The sequence below is a fragment of the Solea solea genome, chromosome 2 (assembly GCF_958295425.1).
Source record: "Solea solea chromosome 2, fSolSol10.1, whole genome shotgun sequence".
Lineage (NCBI taxonomy): Eukaryota > Metazoa > Chordata > Actinopteri > Pleuronectiformes > Soleidae > Solea > Solea solea.
The window spans coordinates 24,913,869-24,929,299 of record NC_081135.1 but is presented as its reverse complement, the minus strand read 5'-3'; the positions used below and the strand labels follow the sequence as shown (position 1 = coordinate 24,929,299).

Sequence of the window (15,431 nt, the reverse complement as noted above, 5' to 3'; positions counted from 1 at the left end):
GCTCAGTCAGTGTGGGAATTGAATTGAGAGCTTGACTGTAAAACAATCAACTCCAAGCTTAATAAAGGTTACATTTACTCTCACAAGTAAATAAAATATTATTAACAAGTTCAGGTTCAACTTTAATGTCATATTATGTAGAGACGGTGTTACCCATGAAATAGTTACACTGTAAATGCTATTCTGTGACAAGAAGCTACATTCAAGCTTATAACAATGTAAAAAGTGCATATACTGTACGTAAATAGGTTATTTTGTAGCAGGTAGTAAGTTCAATATGTCAGTCAGAACATCTGCAAACACCGAAGCACAGGTTTTGTGTTTGGGCTTGGTGTTGTGGACACTGAATAAGTGTCAGTCAGTGGGAATCCCTTCACTGTGTGGCTGCAGATTATTAGGTTTTCTTGTCTGTGTGGAGTCATCGTCAAACACTGTTGATCTGCTTGTGTCTTGTAGTCATTACAAACGTGATCACGGCGAGCAAATCAGCTCCACCTCCATACTGATGGTAGAGCGCGTTTGTCTCAGACACCGTCTGACGCGGCTCAGCTGGAATCACGTGTGATAACGGAGAGCGCCTTGGCATATGGTTGAACGCTGTTATCGTTCTCTCCTAAACACCATGTGGCCATTACTTGGGAATGACCCGCTGCGCTGCTGAGAGGGAAAAGTCACATCAGGTGATGAAGAATAAGGTGTTTCATTTTCCCTCCTGTACATTTTAATCTCCAAATTAGTATAACAGTCATCCGAGAGCTGGCTTTAGCTCCTCCATAGAGATTCACAGAGAATGAATGAACGATGTCATGACATCATATAATCATTTTTCATTTAGGAATAATCTAATCTATATTGTGACATTTGCTGTTAGTGTTATAGAATCTGAGAATGTCACATAGAATATTTTACAGTTTTAAGTCTGTTAAATCAGCTTAGGGACAGTTCCTGGTGCTGAAATGAGTCCAGGTCAAAACAAACCGAGAGCTACATTTCATATCATATAATTTTTTATACATAGATATTTTATACCTATGTGTTGTTTAATGGTCCAGGGGTTCAGTTTGTGTCTACGGCCTCGCTTCACATTATTAGTAATGCATAACATTCAGTCAATTCACCTCTGCCAGACCATTTTAGTTCTGCAGATTCTTCATACACCTTCTCCCACAAATACCTCACTCACTCATCTTCTGACACTATCCTCCACCTGAGGGGGGCGCCGGTGCCAATCCCAGCTGACATAGTCAGTCCATCACATAGAAATAAACAACACTCACACCTACGGTCAAACTCCTTGTTCCAACCAGGTCTGTAGGAATAAAAGGACGTTCAGGGTCTCTGCTTTTTGCCACACTCCCCGTGCTGTGCACTGTGTCATCGCCTCCCTCTCGTCTACACCAATTATCCAGGGTTTAACTCCTCATCTGTCTCAGTCCCGACACCATCTGTTTGAAGCTTCAGAATAGAATAGAAAAGACTTTATTGTTGTTGCACAATATAGGGTACAACGCACACAATTGTGGGTGCTCCACACAGCAACAGTGCACTAAGAGGTGAAATAATGGAATAATAAGTGCAACTTTACTACAACAAAATACACATAAACAGCAAATAATCCATGAGATTATGCAATATAATAGACTGTAAGGTGCAGAGGAGCGGGGTTCCTTAGCTGTGTGTGTGTGTGTGTGTGTGTGTGTGTGTTGGGGTGTGTTGGGGTGTGGGTGGTATTCATTTACTGATTTATGTCTGTATGGCCCGGGGGAAGAAAGTGTTTGTCAGTGCAGTGGTGTGGGATTTGATTGAGGGCAACAGGTCAAACAGGTGATGGGCAGGGTGTGAAGGGTTTCCTGTGATAGTTTTCCTGAGTCAGCAGGATCTGGATATTTCCTCCAGGGAGGGCAGAGAGCAGCCGATGATTTTTTGGGGGCAGAGTTAGTAACCCTCTGTGCAGCCTTCCTGTCCACAGCTGTGGAGCCTGCACACTCCATGAGAGGAGTGATAGAAGGCCAGCAGTAGCTTCTAAAGTGTAATCACTCACTGTTTATCACTGTGTCGTCCACACAAGGGGGGAGCTGGAGAGAATCCCAGCTGACATAAGGTAAAAGGGGGGCGGGGGGTACACACCCTGGACAGGGCAGCAGTCCATTGCATTGGCCATTTTCTGTGTGATAATAAATAATAATAAATACATATTAAATTACAGTAACCAAACAAACCTACATGCTAACAGTGAAATCTCATATCCAATAACTGAACCTTTTAACTTCCTTAACTTTCTACCTCTTTACCTTCAGTCATGTCCAAGTCCTGTCATCCTCATGTGTTGCCATAAAATGACAAATGCTAAAGTTCCCCGTTTTCCCCCGTGTTCCACTCTGTCTGCTCACCATCTGCTGTCATATTTTCTTTCTGCCGGTTTGGAATCAGATATTTAATCAATCAGCTTTGTCACCATGGTTACGGCAGCGAGGAAGAAGCGGGGAGAGGCGTAAGGGAGGGAAGACAATACAGCAGCTCTGCTGCATTCCTCAAGGTTCTCTTTTGGTACAACTTCACAGCAAAAGCAAGAGTCAAGGATCCACTTAATGCTCGTTAAGTCATTATTGAAAGAAGATAAGGGACTCCCAGAAAATATTATCAATAACACAGGCTTTCATTATATTTCCTTGAATCATTTGCCTGAGATTAAAAATGAACAAATGACTCACTACATCAGGGGCTACAACAGTTCAGTTATCAAACATGTTCTGTTGATTCTGTTCAGTTATTCCAGCCAATTAACAAGCCTGAGAGATTTAAGAGTAAAGTCTTCATATGACACAACACTAGTCTGTGAAAATTAAACTACACCTCATTGCTATTCTCTTCTGTTTAATCTACCTTTAATACATTAGATTGAAGTCAAGTTATTTGAAGTATTATGGCGTTCAGTTGTGTTTTGCCATTCACACATTCACACATTCACATACACAACACTTTGCCTATCACACAGCCATTCACATATAGCTGCAAGGAGGACTTTTGATTTGCTCATGGACATCAGCACAAAGGGGATTGAACCCTAACCCTTTGGGAGAAAGACGACTCTACCATCATTTCTTGAGACAATTGTAACTTTGGATATTGGCAGTGATCTATTCCCACTTTGCTTTTTAATCTTATAGATTAGAAGGACTCATCTTTTTAAACAAAATTCTACTCAGCCATTTAAAGTACTTCTGGTCCAGTTTTCATTTAAAATCTGGCTCTTGGTTCAGTTTTGCTTTCAGGTGTGCGCACGGAAATTGTAGACTGAATGTAAATGAAAGCACTCATTGGAAGTAAATGAGGGAGCAGACGGACCCTAAATAAAACATAACTATTTTAGAGAAGCTCAAATGGAAAAGACGGAGTGGATGGATTTGTGAGACATGTGGGGAATTACACAGGGGAATGCTTTTGTGATGTTTTATGTGAGTTTGCATCCAAAAAATTATGTCCTTCAAACTTAAAAGCCGCAGCTTTTTGTTTTGTTTATTGTAATTACATAAATAGAAAATGTCAGCCAATTACAGAGGACACCTGTTTCCAACTCCTCAGGGGCAGTTAAGGCAGAGTGGGAGAGCACTGAGACATGCTAATGTGGCAAAACATAAAGAGTGATATTTTCACTTCATTTAAAGCATTTCCCGACGTAGTGGTCTCTTATCGCAGATCAAACAAATGAACAGAATAAAATTTGGCATCCACTCAATTAAAAACATTGTGTGTACATATTGTGTCATCATAGCACTGTCAACATTAATTTAACAACACACAGTAACACCAGATGTTCCTGAATCACAACAGCAGCTTTTGGATTAAAGTCAGGAAGCCACAGAAGCAGCTGTTTGAGAAACTGAAGCTTTTGTCTCATGTGCAGTATCTCATGAATCCCATATTTGTATCACATGTTCCAGCTACTGAAAATGGTGCAACTTAAAGCCATAGCAAATAGAATTCCACATTGCAGTTGACGCAGCATAGCTCTCAACAGGTGCTAGCTGCCGTGTATATAGTTCATATTAATAGTATGCAATTATACTGCAGCTCCTACAGTGTAGTAATATATTGTATGCAGAAATCTATTCTTTATTCTTGTGCTTTTGCTCCATTACCTTGTAAACCTTGAGAGACACAACAAGACTTTAATTTGCTCTGACTGTCACAATTTGAGAATAATAATACTAATAAAAATAAAACAGATCTTGTGTCTGTGCCAGGCTGCAGGGCTGTGACTGTGTTTTTATTTACCTACACCCATTCCAATGATTATGTCACTAACATTAGGTAGCAGTTTGTGTGCTTGACAGTGACTCTGCTCTGCCAATATATAAGCATAATTCATGACTCACCATCTGGATGGCGATTACTCAGTTTGGCCTTAACCTCCCAGTGCTCTGGCAGATATTCAGCAACTGTGATTAAACCGTAAACTGCATCTAATAAATTTGTTCACTGGAGAACATCCCAGATAATGTTGGCATCTAGTGGTTAAAAAAGAAAAGAAAAGAAAGCATGGATGTGGCACACTGAAGCCCAAAAGCATTACCAACTCACCAATACATCAATTTTTTGCAACAATATTTCTAATCAAGCACCTACATGTCACTATTCTGCTTTAAATAGGTTTATAGGTTTTACATTTTAAATTATAATAAAGATAGATAGATACAAAAAGTTAATTTAATGTAATTTCATTGTATTTGTTGTCCCTTACTTTTTGAGGAATGCCTGTATTATAGTGTGACGACTTGCATTTTCCTACATTGGCCACATGATGGCACTATAAGTCACATTTTACAGCAAAATCTCGCTCTGTCCACAGTAACGTAAGTATTTTCAACCACTGTAGAAACTAATAAAAGAAAGAAAGAAAAAAACCTGACACATGTGGAGGAAAGTGTGAAACATGCACATGAAATGTTGCAACAAAACAGCCTGGGATCATGTTGCTCAATACATCACAAACCATGGAAACATATCTCCCAGCAGACGACAAAAAGACATGCAGAGGGAATGTAGCCAGAGGCTCAATGTGAGGCACCGAGAACACCAACACACTAATGTGGCGAGGGTGAGAACAGCCTGTCTCATAGCCACCAGAATGCCTCATATTCGTCTTTTTATTTTTAACAGTCCATGTGTTGATTTGACAAATTGACAAATACCCAACACTCAACGGCTCAGGAAGAGAAAAACCAGGAGAGGCACCGGGGAGGAAGATAGCTGACAAAGCGTATCCATATGTCTCACTCATGTGGCATCGTTGCATGCCTGTGCACCCATGTGCTAACACACAGCAGTGAATCCACAGACAGGGCTCAGGACTGATTTTGGTACCAGATGTGTGCCAGCTTGTGTCTGCCTTTCCATTGCAGGACCTCTTTTTTCACAGGGCAACGTTCGTGAGCTTACTCGACCACAGGCAACTGATTTTTTTGGAGCAAAGTAAAGCAAAACAGAACTTGAAAACCAGTAACAGTAGACTACAGTGAGGGGATCACTAGAACACATGTGCTTAATGTGGTTTTGAATACACCAGGGGTGGCACACACAATTTTTAAACATCTTGTCCACAGAGACAGACGCTGCTGTACGTGTAAGCTCTCAAACATCCACAGAGACTTTACACAAAAGCAGAGGAATAATTGTAGATTCAAAACTGGTGAAAGATCTGCAGCTGTTGCAGCTTATTTTTAGATGCAGTAGAAAGCGTGTGGATGGGAGTGCTGAGAAACAGCCCCAGCAGCTGATTGGTTGATTGACATTGATTGCTTATTGACAGCACCTGTGAGGGTACAATGAGCCGTGAGCCCCGGCATATAAAAAAAGCCCAGTTTCAGCACCACACTGAGCTGCTTTCTGCACAGACACACAACTTAACAAGTGCACAAGTCACAGCTTGGTCCAACATGGGTGAGTCATGTGTTATTTGGGAATCCTCAAGGGTGTTTCTGATTCTAACCTGTTAATCTTGTCTCAACAGCAAAGAAGGTTTTGATTGTGTATGCCCATCAGAGCGGAGCCTCGTTCAATGCTGCAGCCAAAAATGTGGTAGTGGAGGTTTTGTCAACCAAGGACTGCACCGTTGAGGTTTCTGACCTGTATGCTATGAAGTTTCAAGCCTCTGCTACTGCGGAGGACATCACAGGTATGTAAACTCTTACGCTGGCTTTACATTCTGTACTCTTTGACTGTCCATCCTCAAGGACGTCTCTCTTCTCTTTGCAGGTGACGTTAAGGATACTGAGAACTTTCGTTATGCAGAAGAGACCAAGCTGGCATGGGAGGAAGGAAAGCTGTCTGCAGACATTACTGAGGAACAACGTAAAGTCACTGAGGCAGATCTGATCATCTTTCAGGTGAGCAGTCGTCGCAGTGATTTGTGTTTTCAAATTCTGAGCTCTCCAGAATAAATGACTGTTAAATGCCTCCTTTTCTCAGTTCCCCATGTACTGGTCCACTGTTCCTGCAATCATGAAGGGCTGGTTTGACCGGGTGCTCACACTGGGCTTTGCCTACTCCCAAGATAAGATGTATAGCAATGGAATGTTCAAGGTAAAAATGAAGTGGCTTGCCTCATTAAACTAATGCATTGCTCTGCCTTGGATTTTATTTATCAGTTTTCTCCACAGGGCAAGAAAGTCATGCTGTCCTTCACCACTGGCTGTCATGAGTCCATGTTTACTGAAAATGGCATCAGCGGAGACATCAATGTCACACTTTGGCCACTACAGGTATTTCTTGATTCATTAACTGAATCAAGTGTTAAATTATTTCAGCACTAACACTTTTTTTTTTTTCTTGACAGAATGGGATCCTCTACTACTGTGGCTTCCAGGTTCTGGCCCCCCAAATCTTCTGGGCTCCCTCTCTGATTTCTTCTGAGGAGCGTAAGGCCATGCTGGAGGCCTGGCGCACACGACTGCAGGGACTCCTGGAGGAAGAGCCGCTGGGCTTCACTCCTCTGGACTGCTTTGACGAGAAGGGCTTCCAGTTGAAGCCCGAGGTCCGTGAGAAGCATGCAGCCAAGAAGGTTGGACTTGCAGTGGGAATCCACCTGGGGATGCCCCTCCCACCAAACAGCCAGGTGAAAGCTGGGGTCTGAGGATGATGATGCCATCCTGTCAGTTTCATGCATTAAAAGCTTTAAAACCAAAATTCACTGTCTCTTGATGGTTCAACTTTGAAAGAGGTTCAGTTCTTGCACGTGACTGCATAAAAGTAGTGGAAGGAAAGTTGGACAAATGTGTGCTTCAGTTTTCATGGTGGCATTAAGTAAGATTTTACCAGCTAGACTTAATATTTTCCTTAACCTTTAAATGGCAAATCTATTTGCTCATGGTTACCAGACATACCTCCAATGTGGCTCCAGTGTAAAATTGAGCTTCAGCATGCCTTCCCATCCTAATTTTCTTTTTGGCTAAAACTGCTATACCAGGTGGAGGATTTGGAAGCCAAACATTCCCTCAGTTTGTCCATAAGGCCCTAATGAAATGACTACAACTGTTCCATAACTGCAGCATGTGGAATTAAGCAACTGTTTACAAGTTTATCAGAACATGGAAAGTCTGATCACACCCTGTTTCCACTGCCCTTAAATGGACACTTTTTCAGAAGTTGCAGTTGTCTTTCAGGCAACATGCCTTTGCCTCATCAGATCAGGGAGGCTAAGGGAGAATGTCTCTACGTCACTCCCTCAAAATGAGCTTTGAAGAGGTCTCCAGGTTAAGTCACTGACAAACAAGCTAAACGAGAAGCATGTTTCGTCAACCCACCTTGATAAACCGTTCCTGTGCCCAGCAGCCACATCAAAGCTGGGGAGGGGGTTGTGGGTAATGAACACTGCTTCTTGCTCTGCATGTGCAGTTAAAAGCTTTTTGTCTCTAGCTGATAATTGTGAAAGACTTGACCTTTCCATTTGCCTGTAAAGGTCAAGTCCTTATGAACCCCCTCTGTTCTAGACTATTTTTGGAAAACTCAAATGTCTTGCATGAGGCCTGGTTTAAGGTGGAGTGTTCTCTGCGATGTATACAGAAACACTGGCAGCCAAAGAGTCTGCCTGCACGCAGTGTGCAGCTCTTGCACAGCAAACCGAAGTGGCCGAGCACTTTTCCCAGAGAAGCAGCTTTTGTTTGGGTATGGAGGAAATGAAATGGAGGCAGGGTGGGGGGGGGTTGTGTGTGTGTGTGCACACTTGAGGAAATAGCCTTGCACTCTGATGTCCAGACCACAGCCTGTGACATGTAGGAACTTGACGGTGTGCATATTTAACAGCTGGGGTTCCACAAGGTCACAGTGCATTTGTTTGTGTCAAGTCACTTCCAATTTCATAATCACCTGCCAAAGCAGCCAGAACAAGTTCAGCGCTTGTCCTTTTTAGCAGTCAAAACAACTCCAAGACAAGAGTAATGCCGAATGGTGTTTAGACATGAGGATTTACTGCTAAACAGTCTTACAAAAGTAGACTTTATCAATTTGCAAATATCCGTTTTTTTGTTTTTTTTGCCTTATTCACACTGACAAATGCAATGGAACACACGGCATCATATCTTTACCCAGATGATGCACTGAAAAGTGTCCATAGAGTTGAATGCAAGCTGCATACATTGTCCAATGTGAAATGGGGGCGGAGCTATTTTGAATTGTTGAATGAAGAGGGCAAAGGAGCAGATATTTTGGCAGTTGATAATCAACTATGTGCAGAGAATCACTTGGGAATGAAGCTAAAACATAAGCCAGCTCCTTCACTTCACTTTCAGTTGTCATTCAGGGGAAACGTGGACTTTTAAAAAATGTTTACATTGCCTTTTAGTTAGTTAGCCCTGAGGGATTCAACATGGCCTAAAATGAAAAAGGTGTATACATTTAAGCGTTGTGAGGGAACAAAGACCACTGCTGTGTCCCTCTGTGCACACACTTTGCTAAAAATTTTTTTAGAATTTATTGTTAAATACTCACGGTAACTTCTGCAGACTCCAGCTGTAGAACTCCTCTGCATCGTTGGCTGACCGCTTACCGGAAGTAGTTGGGCTGGCTTATTGAAAACGGGGAAGAGTCAAGTGCATATCACATATTGTAGTTGCTGTTTCCTGTGAGTGATTAAATTTGGGATGTGGGAACACTGCTCTGTTGGAATTCACACACTATGGCAGAGAGTGTGTGAGATGTGTCTGAATCTTTCACGCACTTGTGAGTAGAGCTCTTTCTCCGCCTCTCTTAATCTGAGACAGAAGAAAACCAGCGTTAGACTTAGAGTCGGTGGTGTTGTGGTCACTGAGTGTTTATGTATATAAGGCTTGTACCACCGTATCTGATCCGGTGTCCATCCTGCTTTCCCATTGTCCATCCCAGTTCTCCCACCATGACTGCAGGGAAGTCCATTTTTCACTGGGTCAATGGGAGGAAGTGGGCACCATCTTACAAAAAGCATGGAAAAGAGCACCCGGAAAAACTGGAAGGTTTAGCTGATTCGCTAAAATATGCACATTTATGCAAATAAAATGAAGCGGAGAAAGCTTCACTCAAAAAAATCAATCCAAAAACAAAAATGTAAAAAATAAATGTTCCAGATAGTTATGTATGAACCTGCTGATTGTCTGTCAGAGCAAGTTGCTTCAGGCTAATAAATAGTCAGACACACAATTCTTTGTAAAACCATTAGCTATTTTGTTTGTGCAAGTAGGCTATTAGGTAAATGTAATTGGTGAGCTTTTAAGGCAAATTGTGTTAGCTTTGGACAGAGCTGGATAGCTGTTTCTTTTACCGCTGTTTATGCTAAGCTAAGTTAAGCTAACTGGCTGCTAGCTGTGGCCTAATTACTGTAGTCACATGAGGGGGGTATTGATAATTGAACACAGAAATAGACAAGTTTCTCAACATTTTACTATACATATATATGTATATGTATATATATATATATATGTATGTATATGTATATACATATATTTATTCATTTTTTAAATAAAAAATTAGACTTGACAAAATAAATAACAAATTCATTCTTTAAAAAACTGAGGTGAGATTTGAGCAATAGATTGAGGAATGCAGAGCAGAGCCAGATGTGACTGATTGTTCTTTGTTGCCTTTTGAGTGTTTTGATTAGGCCATAAATGGGTCCTTGTGTTTGCACCAGATGTCACAGGGTTAACAACAGTCAGACCATTAAACACTATGACCCAAAACATACTGGGAAGGAAAGAGGAGGAGAGGAGAGAGAGGAGAGAGCTGGACGAGAAAAGTAAGAACAAGTTAGAGGCTGACTGAGAAAATGAGGCACAGTTCAGGGTCGGTATATTAAGATTGACAGCAGGGAAAGTTTGCGGTGAATAACCACGCTGTAACTTTTCTAACTGCCCCTTTACCCTCGTATCACTGGTTGTTGATGTGGAAAATGTATCATGAACGTCATGATAGGGTGTTGTACCATGTTGTGTCCTTACATCGTGATATATTGTGCAGATTAGTGCATGTGCAAGTCAGAGATAGTCAAGGCAGACGTCAAGAGTGAGGCAACAGTGTCTAGCCACAACCAACCATGTTCATGTATTTATGTATTAATTAACCGAGTGACTGTGTTTTTGCAGTGGGGAACATCGAATCATTGCGCTAAAGCCTTCCTCCTCCGGGGTAATTCAACAATTCTAATTGTAAACAATCTTTTGTGCTGACTAAAAGACTCTTTACTCCTTTTCTCACCATACATTTCCACAGTTGTAAGTTTTTCACAGCGTTATGAAATGGGGAATTCATTTTGACATCTGAGTACAATCATCCTTACAAACTGCACCAATTACTGTAGCCTCTTAAATCATTGTTTTCTTGCTGTATAAGTAGATCGGTTCCCATTGTAAAAGGTAGTGTTTCAACAAAACAATCTTTTATTCACTTCTGACTCAAACATATACTGTAGCAAGTGGTTTTAAAGTGGAAAACAAAAACTGCTGGCAAATGAATTGCATACCTGAGCCAGTTGATAAAGTTTGTCAGATCTAGCTTTTGGCAAGAAAAGAAATATAGAGTATTTTTATGCTTTTATTTCGTCATAAACAGAGGGTGTAAAGTACTTGCATGAAACCACATGCATCAATGTGTTTGTTTGTGTGTGTGCACTTAAGGTACATTTCTCATGGCCCTGCACTGGTGATCAACAGCTGTGGAGGAACACAAGGTCCAAAAACGAAGGGAAGAACACCAGTGAAAAAAAAAATACAAATAAAAATAACAATCACTACCTCCTTCCTCTTTTCATGAACTCTTGCAGGATGTGTCTTTCATGCCTTGCTCTTTTCATCCTCACCTCCATCCTTCTTTTGTCTCAGTCTTCTCTTCTCACCGGTGTAAAAATACACAGGAAACTTTTACCACAATGGGACTTTTCACACACACTTTTGCTCATTAAGGACTTGGATGTTCACTGGAGATGTATCCTCACTGGATCAGGCTATTGTTTACCGTATTATGTGCAAGCTCTTTCACAAATCAGGCTCCTGACAGGCCCCAGGCAAGCCTGCACTTTGCAACTTTGAGACTCTTACACGGAAGACCTGCCACGGTTTTGATGAATGAATGGGCATGAAGCTATTGGCCCCCATTCAGCCTGTGATGTATAGAGTGCCTGGTCGTGTGAGGCTGACGTGAGGTAGCAAAGCTGTTTCATATTTACAAGCAGAGGCTTAGTGGCTGGGAGGTTCAGGGAAGGCTTTTGGTTGTTTGATGCATCAGAGTGACAGGGTTAACACTGCAGTCACCCATTACGCTCGTCTCTAAATCCTTTTCTGGACCATAATGAGAAGCAGATATTCACTATCTCAACCACAAGCTTCGGAGCGGTGGGAGAAACAGACACATGGCGAATGCAGCACATCATGTGTCCACCACTGCTTCTTGATGCGTTGCACCAGTGCTTTACTCTTCTTTTGTTTCTATCTTTCATTCAATCTTTATTCCTGGCTCTTATTTCCCTTGATATGATACCGATGCGTTCCCACTGTCATACATCAGCAGAATCCATGAAAGGCAACAAATGGCCTCATGCGTTTTTGGTCTGTAACAGATGTAAGTAAAGGTTCAAGGTTATAAATGACACGGAGAAGAAAGACTAGATAAATGGGAGGACTAGACTTATTGCCCCTCACTATAGGAGAGGGCTCAGCTCCAGATGCTGCCTGGGTTGCCACCTCCTCCTCAGTGTAATCCCCCTGCAGAGTTACATTTGTGTGTATGTGAGCGATGGGTGGGGGGGACCATGAATGGGAACCACCTGGGATGGAGAAATATGACTTTAGGTTATTTTCCATCCCATGTTGCTTTGTGGATTTTATTTAATAATTTTTTTGCTGCTGGGTAAGTTTACATAGCAAACAGTATATATCGCCATTTAGATCTTTTTCCATTAAAGTGACTCAGGCTTCTTTCCACGAGAATGTTTGTCTACATTACTTGTTCCATCATCTTGTTTGAATGCTGTGGAGCTGTGTTTATATCCAAGGACCCTGTGATGTTTGGTGTATGAGCTTTTTTTTTTTCAAGCTAAATTTAAACCATGAGCTCCATGCCAGTAACTGGACGACACAGGATTTTTGTAGTCATATGCAAACTAGGGCAACACCTACAGCTAATGTTGCCAGTGAGGCTATACTGCTCCAGGCTTCCCTCAAAACATAACACATTCCAGCAGTGTGCATGGTCCATTTTTCATTTAGCGTGACAGGACAATAGGGGTGAAAGTTAGCCACCTTATCTGTGAACTCTGAGCCATCAGCATGTTGTAAAGCACACATCAGGATTGTCAGGATAGGATTACTTAGTCCCCCCCCCCTCCAGGGAAGTCAGCGAGATAGACACCATCTCATGCAGTCTGTGGACAGATTCTGTCATTCACTAATCCATACTGGATACTTACTGTCCCCGGGAGCAAGACATTTCATCAGGCCTTACCCATCATCTGCGTGATCCCAGTGACCTGACGAATATAAATGAACGCGCGTCCGTGTGTGTGTGTGTGTGCGCGTTTGTGCAAGAATGTGGGGGTGAACAGCAACCTGTACGGCTCGGGGTGAACAGAAAATTTGTTTGAGTTGCTGCTGCGTGCGGAGATGACGGACAAAGTTAATGGGCTGTACGAGCCACAGCCAGCCATGCTGAACAGCTAAGAATGAAGGCACTGACAGATTCACTGAGGTCAGAGAGCGCGATGCAAAAGAGAGAGAACGTTTTAGAGCAATAGCACATTTCAAAAAACTTGGCCCTAATGATGGATTAAATAAATGTGGAAGATCTCTCGCACTGATGAACCCACCGACACTTGTTACCGAACTCTGCAGTTACCCCCAGGTTTATGGAGGAGCCTTTTCAGCCCATTGTTTTTGCTTTTACAGCCCACAACTTTGCTTTTTAGGTCCTGTCTCACTCCTCTCATCAGCGTTTCTTTTTTAAGCTGCAGGAGGGAGTTGTTTTCGGGACAAAAGCTCTAAAAAATCTCTAAAAGCCCATTGTAACCTAAATGTCTGTCAGCAAATGACTAACAAAGTTAGACACTAGCTGTTGAGTGCAGCCGAGCATTTAGCAGGAGTATGAGTACAGCAAACAAGCCAGAATTTGGAGTAAATATTGGACTTCGATTTGTCACATAGCAGCAAAAACAAATAAACAATACTGTTCATCCATTTCTGCTGCATGACTGAATAAGCTATTGTTTATTCACAAATTCACCACACTAACTTACCTGCAGGAATCTTTTTTTTTTTTTTTTTTTTTAACATACCACAAAGCCTCTTTGTATATTCATGTTTGACATCCAAGCAGTTCTCAGATTTCACTCACATTCATGGGCTGGTGTCAGAGATGTTCTTTCAGGAGGAATGTCACAAATGCTACATTTCCACACCGTTTTTGCCAAACACACGCCAACATGAACACATCCCTAAAAGACACAAAGCAACACCTTATTAAGAACAATTAGGAAAATCAGCAGTGACATGAAAAAAAACTGGCACAAAACCAAAAACCTTTTGTCAATTTGTTTTTCCTTTTTTTTTTCATGCACTCCCTCATGTTTCACACAAGCTTTGTCCACTCCTGCGCACTGCTGTCAGAGTAACTCACACAGGCCCTTCTCTTGCTGAAAGATAATAGAAAATTATGTGATAATAAAGTGAAGGACGAGCGATTTGAGGAGGAAGGGGGTCACGAGGCATGTGGGGAAGCAGAGGCATGCGGGAGGGAACCTCAGAAGTGCATGGAGGTTTGCAGTTGATGGTAAAAAATGTGCCTGAGAATGAGACTATGAGGGACCCTCTGAATGGAGATTTGCACGAAAAAGGGCCTTGTCTGTCAGATCCCCCACCGTGACATAGGGCCAGACTACAATAGGAACTGCAGTCATTGGGAATAACTCTCTCAATGTTTCTTCCTCTGTTTTCCTCAACTTTCCTCTCCCACACCAAGCAGCCACCCACCTCCTTCTTTGGCGTCAGCACTGCCCCGTTTAGCTACTGCAGTCCCGTGCCCTTTTCCATCTCCTCATCTCTGGATTGTTCTGTTGACCCGGTGACGACTCGGCCTTTGGGCTGTTGAAAGCAGCCCATGCCGTGTGGGAAACACAATTTGTTTACATTAGCTTTTACTTCGTCAAAGCTATTAAATCCTGTTGATTATTTAATTAAACTAACAACACAAATTTGTCTCAGTCTCAGATCAGTGTCTGCCGCCTGTAGAACAAAGACACCGACCGTGCCGTTACAGCCTCAAGCGGTAAACCTTCACAAAAACATCATGCACGGATTCCAATTGTTTTGGAACTCTTGCAGCCCTGCGACAGATTTCAGTCGCGTGCTGAAATACGTCTGGCAGCATTACAGCACTGAAAAAAGCGATGTTATGAAATTGGATTTTATTAAACCTAATTTCCTTTTTTGCAACTTGTGAAAGAACAAAACAACCTGTCAAAACAACACCGATATTTTTGCTAACTTGTTGGCATACAGTTGCCTATTTTCATTAGATACTGAGAAATATTGACAGTCTTCCTGAGCCATGTCTCCAACCCTGGAAATTTAAGATCTGTGTTATCATATTTTTTGGTGTGCAATTTCTTTTGGCTCTCTTTTGGTCTCCACCAACCCCAAAGGGAAATATTTGGTATTATCTCCACTAGCTCACTGTTTTCTTTGTCTGTCCATTGTTTGGTGCTGAGGTGGGACATAGTGTGCAGTGGTGGGGTTTGATGGAAGCACCTTCCAGCTGTGTCACTGATGAGAGAAGTCAGAGCAAGTCAAAGGGGCAAACAAAGATGTGTGTGCCCGGAAAAACCCAAACAATGAGCCGAAAGGTGCCGAAATCCTCTGGGATTGAGTGGAACTGCAGAGTCATGTGGTAGATGGAGTGAGTAGAGTGACGTAAGAAGT

At 42.1% G+C, this 15,431-nt stretch overlaps 1 protein-coding gene across 1 annotated transcript; it reads left to right on the top strand.

Annotated features, from left to right (window-relative positions):
• The first annotated feature begins 5,866 nt into the window (after nt 1-5,866).
• LOC131454924 (ribosyldihydronicotinamide dehydrogenase [quinone]-like) lies at nt 5,867-7,179 on the top strand. The gene is made up of 6 exons (XM_058622586.1): nt 5,867-5,940; nt 6,011-6,175; nt 6,256-6,386; nt 6,469-6,582; nt 6,660-6,761; nt 6,836-7,179. Exons 1-6 carry the CDS (start codon nt 5,937-5,939, stop codon nt 7,130-7,132), a joined length of 813 nt encoding a protein of 270 aa, XP_058478569.1. The 5' UTR covers nt 5,867-5,936; the 3' UTR covers nt 7,133-7,179.
• Nucleotides 7,180-15,431: the final 8,252 nt, after the last annotated feature.

Coding starts and splice junctions, on each gene's coding strand:
- LOC131454924 (XM_058622586.1), top strand. Junction 6,387..6,468: donor CAGATCTGATCATCTTTCAG/GTGAGCAGTCGT, acceptor TCCTTTTCTCAG/TTCCCCATGTACTGGTCCAC. Junction 6,583..6,659: donor ATAGCAATGGAATGTTCAAG/GTAAAAATGAAG, acceptor TTTTCTCCACAG/GGCAAGAAAGTCATGCTGTC.